The sequence below is a fragment of the Notechis scutatus genome, chromosome 7 (genome assembly GCF_049901735.1).
Source record: "Notechis scutatus isolate UNSWTSFEM ecotype Mainland chromosome 7, rNotScu1.2, whole genome shotgun sequence".
Lineage (NCBI taxonomy): Eukaryota > Metazoa > Chordata > Lepidosauria > Squamata > Elapidae > Notechis > Notechis scutatus.
The window spans coordinates 387,027-395,042 of NC_142015.1; the positions used below are offsets into that span (position 1 = coordinate 387,027).

Consider the following 8,016-nt stretch of genomic DNA (forward strand, 5'->3'; position numbering starts at 1 on the left):
TGGGCCCATCGGAGGAGTCCATCGCCCTTGGCGTGGCTGGAGGCCGGGGGCTGCGGAGGAGGCTGTCCCAGGGCCCTCAGGCGTGGGGGTCGGCTGCCCTCACAGACATGGAGGAGAATCGGCTGCTGACAGGCAGTGGGGCTGAGAGGCAGCAGATCCCCTCTGCCTCCCTGTCCATCCCAGGGCACAGAGGGGCTGCAAGGCTACTCATGAAGAGGTCGTCCCCCTCCTCCTCACAGGGAACACCTGGAGGGCGGGAGAAGCTGTGGGGGCTTCCAGTCTTGGCCGGGAACAATGGCCTCTTGGCTTACACTCCCCGGCTTTGTGGGCTACTTTGCCGCGTGGACTGGGCTTGGCACCCTGCTCCTTGCCCTGTGAGCATGCCCCGGCCTACCCAGTGGGCCTTCTTTGTCACACAGGGGCCGTTGTCTGAGGGGGGGCTCAGGGGGGGCTGCCTTCAAGGTAGTGGGGGGGGAGACGGTAAACATACTTGTGGCATCCCCTGTTGAACTTCTAGCAGCTGCCAAGGGATTCACTTTCTTTTACTAATCTCGCAACATTGCCATGGCCTTAACTTAATTTATTTTAAATATATACTGTAAAATATGCCAGTAAAGAGATTGTAGCATCCAGGCCCTTTGAGCTGCTGCAATGACAGACACCTCTCATCTCGGGGAGGAAGGAAGCATCGAAGACAGCTGAGGCGCTTAGGTGGGCTGGGGATTCAGGGAGGGCCAATTCCACTGTCCGGCAAGGCTGGGAAGTGGAGGGAGAAGCTCCTTGAGAACAGAACGTGGTCAGCGGTGAGGACACACGAGAGGGCAGCTCTTCCGGTCAGTGGCTGGGAGGCAGCAGGACAGGCCGGCCGGCCGGCCATGAAACGCCCGGTGCAGCTGTGCATGCAGAGGCACTCAAGGGAAGGTGAGGATCTCCAGGGCCTGCTGCTCCAGGGAAGGACGCTGCTCCTGGTAGTTGGCAGGGTGACCATTCCTGTAGTGGCCGTACTCAAATTTGATCCTCAGTTCGCCAATTTTGGACAGGGGGAGGATGTCTGGGATCCACTCAATGATGAAAGGCGTCGGCTCCTTTTGATCCGGGGACGTGTTACCTAAGAGGAGGAAAATGAGAGGAGCCACTTCCCAGCCACACGGGGGTGGGGGGTGGGGGGGAGCCAGCTCTGCGCACACTTACCAACTTTCAAGAAGGTTTTCAGTTCCAGGGGGCGAAGGACAGGCTGCTTCTCCAGGCGTCCGTAGGTCTCGGCGATGCTCTCCACCTCCACTTTGGGGCACCTGAAGGGCTCGTAGGTCCCATCCCGGTTCTGGATGAAGCTGCGTGTTATTTCTAGAGGCATCTGGAAAGAGAGAAGATGAGCAGCAGCCCCAGAAAAACCTTTCCCACCTCATTGCAGAAGGAAACGTTTGCTCCAGAAGAGGAGATCTAGAACGTTTGAAACAGGTGAGAAGAAGGCGAGGCGGCTTTCGACATTCCCTGGTCTGGAGGGAGCTGGAGAGGCTCCTTCCTTCGTCTCTCCACAAACACGCCCGGTTCTTCTTCCTCGGCTCGGGAAAGGAGAGAAGGGGAAACGGGCCTCACCTCAGGGGTGTCGAAGATCTGCTTGACCTGCAAGATGTTGGTGAGGTGCCACGTATACTTAGAAAAGGTTCCCAGCGGTAAGGCGTCTTTGCGGACAAAAGCTGGAAGCAAAACATCGGCCGGTGATGTATAACCACATACATGTTTCTGGGCATTTTGTGCTAGTAAGATTAAAACCACATTAAATAAAAGCAGGTCAAAGGCATACAGAACAACCCAAATAAAAACACCTCCCCAGTTATCGTGAAGCGGCATCCAAATCAGACAGGACCTATCAAGCCAAAAAAAATATATGTAAGCAAAACAGACCCTCCTCTCTTTGGCCAAAAGGGGAGAAAAGGGAGAGGATGCCAAGCGTGTGTGTGTGAGCTTCAGGATCTCTGAGGGGCCCCCTCCCCTTTTGCAGAAGGCTCCAGCATCCCTTTCTTAGGGATCCTGAGGAGGGGAGGGGAGGGGCCCCAAGAGATCCTGAAGCTGGGAAGCCCAGGAGAACTCCAGTCCAAAGCAGCAGCAGCAGCAGCAACCAAGGGCAGCTCGGCTCATATCAGGCGGGTTCGTAGGATAGGAAGGGGGGGGGATGCCTTGGAAGAGCCCCCTCCCCGCTCCCCAGCCTGCCATCTGCAGCCCAGGCCCCTCCAGCAACCACTGCCCCCCACACATCAGGGGCTTCCTCCCGCCCCGCCTGCTCTCAAAACTGGCCACTGGGGAACACGGTTCCAACCAGGCGGCCACCCCCTTGGTCTGGGGAGGGGACTGCCCAGGAAAGGTAGTTGGGCTGAGGGTGTCCATCAGCCGCGAGCCCTGCGCTCTTGGCCAGTCAAGCGAGGCGGCTCCCCCCCCCCCCGCCAGCCGCAGCCTCAAGTGGTGAGACCCCAGGAGGGGTGAGGGAGCAGAGGCGGGGGAGGGCTCCATTGCTTCACGGCTTCTGCACAGATGCCAGCAGCTGCAAAGCAGAGTGGCGGCCACAGACAGAGGCCGTCGGCTGGCTGAGTTTGTGTCCAGCCCCAGGAGAGGCCGGGGCGTGCGTGCGTGCGTGCGTGTGTGTGTGCGTGAGCCGTGGGGCCGGTGAGAGGAAACGCTCTGGAGACCAGCACCTGTCGTCGAGTTGGGGAGCCGCATCTTGATGCTCCCGAGACCGATGCGCTGCTGGAGAGCCTCGAAGAAGGTCTGCGGGATGTGGAAGACGAGGGGCTCCGGCTTGCCTGCGGGGAACACGCAACCCAGGGGAGCCTCCGCTGAAGCTTCTGCGGCTTCTGGAAGGGGAAGCAGCCTCAACGGGCCATGGAGGAAAGGAATGGCCTTGAGGGGCGGGAGGGGCCTGAGCCCCAGCGGAGAAAGGGTCTCACGGGGGGAGGCTTTCCCTGCAGCCTTAGGGTAGCGCAGGTCCGCGTGGCAGAGGTTGCCCAGCCTGGTCTTTCTGGCCAACAAAACCTTCCAGAAGTTTGGGGACGCCCAAAACCTCCGCCGGGCTGGTCACTAGAGCCCAACCGCCAGGCTGGGAAAGGCCGTGCAAGAACCTTCCCCACCGAGGCGGCCTGCCTGGGACCGGCCCCAAAGAGAGCAGGTCCCCCAGGCTCCGCCCGGCCCCGGCCCCTGCTGCTCTCTGCCCCGGTCATGGCTCCCAGGATCCCAATGGGGCCAGCTGGAGGCCAAGAGGGAGGCTCGCTCTTCCCCTGGCCCTGACGGGGGCCCCTCCCTCTGCTAAGGGACCTTTCGGAGGCTGCCGGGAAGGACTCACCGTCAAACTGGTAGTGCATGGCCTGGTGGATCCGCTCCGTGACGCTGGCCAGCCACTCCAGGAAGGACAAGGCCACCTGCGACTCCTCCAGCACCTGAGGGCCAGCTAAGCGAAAGGAAGGCAGGAGCCGCAGCGAGTCTCGCTCCCTCCCCCCACACCCCTGCCAGCACCCTGGGCCGGAGAAGCAGCCCCTTGCAAGGGAGGGCAGGAAGCCCCCAAAGGAACCCCGCCTCCTTTGGAGTCTGAAATGTTCTTCCAAGGGGCTGGATGGTCAGGTGAGACTTTTAGCCCGGCTCCTTACTGTGGCCTCCCCAGGGCTCTCCTGCCTCCTGTGCTCCTCCCCATCGCCTCCACCCTGACCATCCCCGACTCTCCTCCCTCGTGTCCCAAAGGTGGGCGGGCGGGCGGGCGGGTGGGCATCCTCCCTGGCATTCCACACCCCCCCCCCCAACACGCAGAAGCCCATTGGACTAAAACCCGGCGGACCTCTGGCTTCTCTTCTGTGCCACGGACCTTTTAAAGCCAGGGGGGGCCTGTTGTTCCTTCCCGCTTCGTGTTTAAGTGCACAGCTGGCCGTCTCAGCCCCACCGAAGGGCCCTGAACGGCCTTCCCAACAGCCTGGCCTAAGCTTGAGGGTGGGGGGTGTGTCTGGATGAACTCACGTTGCCTTTTCAGGGATGCAACGGCCGCCTTCTTCAGGCTGTTCTTCTGCAGGGAGCTGCTTGCCAGATCCTGGGACAAGGGGGTGCTGCTGGCTGGCATGCCTGGAAGGCCAAATGGGACACCATCAGAACCAGGCAGAGCCTGGCCTGGCTTCCCTGGCCTCTCTGGAGCATGGAGCCCGCATATCCACCCAGGAAAGCAGCCGGCGCTGGAGCTCCTCACCCGCCCCTCCGTCCTTCTTCTTGCGCTTCGCTTTGGAGGCCACCAGGTTTCCCGAGGGCAGAGGGGATGCCGGCTGGCAAGCAAGCGGAGCCCTTGCCGGGGGTGTCAGCCCTGCAGTTGGGGCAGAAAAGCGGCTGCTCCATTTCTGGGAAGAGCCAGGGAGCCCCTGCGGGCCGGCAACTCCCCACCCAGCTGCCCCCCAAAGCCAGGCCTGCCTGGGGGCGCTTCTGTGGCCCGTTGGTCCATGCCAGAGGGTCCCCTCCCCACCCAGGGGCCGCCCAGCCCCCCGGGCACACCTACCGCCAGGCTCGCTGCTGAGGAAGTCCCCAAACTCCTCGGCTAAAGCCTCGTCGCTGGCAAAGGCACAGAGGCAGGCGAAGAAATGGATGCACTTGTGGCTGCCCTCCTGGGCGGCCTTGCTGGCCCTCAAGGACTGGCAGGGGCAGAAGAAGTGGGGCCCCGCAGGGCCCTTGTGGCCAGACCTGGGGGCAAAGGTGATGTGGAGGTAGCCCAAGCCGTGCTTGGGGCCGGCCTTGCCCTTGACCACCAGCACGTTCTTGGTGACCCTTTGGACCAGGGGCCCCGTGGGCTGGGTGGCCAGCTCCCAGAGGGCCTGCTTGGTCTGGGGCGAGGCCTGCATGGCGTTCAGGACGGAGCTCTTCAGGGTCAGGGGGGTGGCCTCTGCCTGGCAGCCCACGGCAAGCTTCAGGTGCTGGCACTGGTTCTCCGCCACCCCCTGGGACGCTGCCTTCAGGCACGCTGGGAGGTAGCAGCGCCCAGAGCTGAGCTGGGTGAGGAGGGTCCCATCCACAGTCTGGATGGTGGTCTCCGAGACGCCCAGCTCCACGAAGCACCGATACTCGGGGCCCCGGTCCCTCTGCCGCACCGAATAGACCTGGAGGTCTGAGCCGGTGATGATCTTGACGGCGTCAATGCCAGCCGGCTTCCGTGAGCCGTAGCGGAAGACGGTGCCACAGGTCTTGTTTTTGCAGCTCAGCCCACGCGTGCCGTTGTAGGTGCCACATCGGGGGCATTTCCTGATGCCTCTCAAGGTCGCTTTCCCCAGGTCGGATAAGAAAGCCGGGACTTTGCTCCTGGGGGAGCCGGAGTCCATCCTTCAGGGAACCTGGGCCAAGGAGGAGTGGGAAAGGTGGGGTCAGTGGGAAAGGAAAGCCTGCCCAAGTCCTTGGGGGACCCTTCTGGGATGGACTTAAACGGTTTTCCTGGGAATATTTGCCATCTCCAGTTCTTGCCTGAGGAAGAAAAGCACCAGAAATGGACTGCAGAAATCAGTGGGTCAGCGAAACGCTGTGGATGTTGTCTACTTAGATATCAGTAAAGCATTTGGGTAAAGTAGACCACAACTTACTTCTTGGCAAGCTAGAAAAATGTGGGATAAACAGCCCTACCACCAGGTGGGTTTGTAACTGGCTGACAAATCGTACTCAACAAGCAGCCCTTAAAGGAACCTAATGGAACTACCCCCCAGGTTCTGTTTTAGGACAATCCTGTTCACCCCCTTCCCAAACCATCTGACTGAGGGACTCGAAGGGCAACTCAGCGGATCTGCAGACGACACTAAGCTGGCAGGAACAGCCAACAGTCCAGAAGTCCCATTCAAGATCCCAAAAGATCTGGACAGACTTGAACACTGGGCCCTATCTAGCAAAATGAAATTCAACACACGATAAAACTAAGGCAAGCAAAGCCAACTGTATAGGTGCAGATGAGGTGAAACTTGGCTTAAAGCAAGTCATTGTGAGAGGGATCTTGGAGTTCCAAGACAGGGTGTGTGTGCCATCTCCTATAATGGAGGAGGACACGTCTTCACAACTGTTCCCCAGAGGAGCCTCAGGAAAAGAAACCCAAGGCCTAAAGCAACAAAGAGAGGCTGGAAACATCCCCCCCCCGGCCTTCCCCACCATCCGATGGCCCACCATTGCCAGGAGACGGTGTGGATCACCAAGGGGTCCAGCCCTGAGCCGAGGGTCCGTGGACAGCCGCTCTGAGCAGGGCAGGGGGAAGGGCGGAATGCCATGGATCCTCCTCAGGATTCTGGTGGTGTCACAATGAAGCCCCAGGCAGGTGTCCCTCGGCTCTCCCTGCCCCACCCCAGCAGGACCCCCTCCCTGGCCCTGGGAGGAGGTGGGGGCGAGGAAGCCTCCTCTTCTCCTTGGGAGCAGCCCTGAAGAGGGTTCGGCCCAAACGCTCAGCGGTTGGGGAGGGAGGATCCAGTGGGGGTGCAAGGCCAGGGCCAGCTAGTGTGGCTGGCGGGGTGTGTGTGTGGGGGGGTGTGGGCGTGATCCCCATGCACAGGGAGCTGCAAGGGGGAGCTGTGGGTGCAGCAGCAGCAATGGCACCGTGCAGCTGGAGTGGGCAGGATGGGCCCCTTCAGCCTCTGCAGGGCGATTTTAGGGGCAGAATGAAGGGCCTTGACTCCTGGAGCGGAGGAGGGATTCCTTGGGGGCCTCCGAAGCCCTGGGCCGCAGCCTCCCCGGCAGGGAGTTGGGGGTTCGAAGAGGTGCCGGAGGGGGTCGCGGGGGGGGGGGGACCCTCGGATGCACGCGACAGGCAGCCGGGGGCTTCGGTCACCCTGCCCAAGGGAGCGGGCTCTGGGGACGGGGGAACGGAGGGCTCCGGAAGGCAGGGAAGCGCCACGGGAGGGCCGCCTAAGGGGGGGCGGAGGGAAATCCAGGGATCGGGAGGCGACGGAGGGGCTCCGGAGGGGAACACGGAGCGGAGGAGCCGGAAGGGCCTGGGAGTCCGCTCCCTCCTCCCCTTGGACTGCCCGGAGAGAGGGGCGGACTAGAGGACCTCCGGAGCCCCCGCGCTTTTCATGCGCTGCCAAAGGCCGCCCGCGGGGAGACGCCTGCCTCGCCTCGGACTTCCTCCCCCGCAGCCAGCGCGGCCACCGAAGGGGGCTCTGGAAGGGGGAGTTTCCCGGCTTGGGGGCCCAGGCGACGGGGAGGCGGCCAACACCTCCGGGAAGCCTCTCCAGGCCGAGCGAGGAGGGTCCGGCCCGGGCGCCCGTTCCTGGCTGATCGCAAAGTGGGCTGTTATAATAAAATGGACGGACTTCAACTCCCAGAACGGCCCAGGCAGCATCGCCCCTGCTGGGAATTCTGGGAGGTGGAGTCCAAACACCCGGAAGCTGCTCCGCGCTGCCCGACCGCTTCTGACGTCACGCGCTACCGCCGCTCGCCTCCCCGGCAACCCAGGACGGCCAGGCCGCGCGTCGTCATTTCCTGCCCTCACGACCCCCTCCGCCCCGCGGATCCCCTCTGCGTCGCCTTTACCTGGCGGCCCTCCCTCCCCACGTCCCGGCCCGGCGGCCGGCGAGGAAAGGCGGCGATCGGCGTCCACGATGGCTTCTTACAAACGGCTCGCGAAATCCTTCTGTAACGAAGGCTCTCATTGGCCGGGCCGGGCCGCGCGAAGCACCACGGGAGACGGAGTCCGGGCCCGTCTCGTCCGGAAGAGGCACGTGGCGCTCTACGTCCAGGGGAGCCGTCGGGGGTTTCTCCGTTGTGCGCCGCCCCCGCCGGCGTCTCTGGCCTCGGAGCGGCGTCCCGGGGCTGGGGGGAGCCGTTCCGCCGCCGCCGCCCCCTCTTCCCCCGAGGCAAGTTTGGAATCGCCCAACACCGAAAGCATTCCGCATATACAAGGCTGAAGGGGAGCTCACATCTTTTATTAAGATCTTCAGGGCTTTTGCAAAGCCAGGGCTTCTGGAGGGAAGTTCTTCAACTTCTGTACATAAGTATCAAAACACGCTCGCTTAAAGGAAGCGGCCAAAGTCC

At 62.3% G+C, this 8,016-nt stretch overlaps 1 protein-coding gene across 5 annotated transcripts; it reads right to left on the reverse strand.

The window, feature by feature from the left end:
• Positions 1–523: 523 nt before the first annotated feature.
• Positions 524–7,849, reverse strand: C7H2orf42 (chromosome 7 C2orf42 homolog). 5 transcript variants are annotated; one of them, XM_026684735.2, is made up of 9 exons: positions 7,516–7,849; positions 4,520–5,345; positions 4,220–4,330; positions 3,997–4,098; positions 3,335–3,439; positions 2,691–2,798; positions 1,597–1,697; positions 1,192–1,354; positions 524–1,108 (listed from the first exon to the last, which is right to left on the reverse strand). In XM_026684735.2, the coding sequence occupies exons 2-9, from the start codon at positions 5,331–5,333 to the stop codon at positions 912–914; spliced, it is 1,701 nt and encodes a 566-aa protein (XP_026540520.1). In that variant the 5' UTR covers positions 5,334–5,345; positions 7,516–7,849; the 3' UTR covers positions 524–911. The 5 variants fall into 5 exon arrangements, with proteins under 5 accessions (XP_026540520.1, XP_026540522.1, XP_026540523.1 ...); XM_026684737.2 differs by having other exon boundaries at positions 4,520–5,472; positions 7,516–7,619; XM_026684738.2 differs by lacking the exon at positions 7,516–7,849 and adding an exon at positions 6,157–7,305 and having other exon boundaries at positions 4,520–5,472.
• Positions 7,850–8,016: the final 167 nt, after the last annotated feature.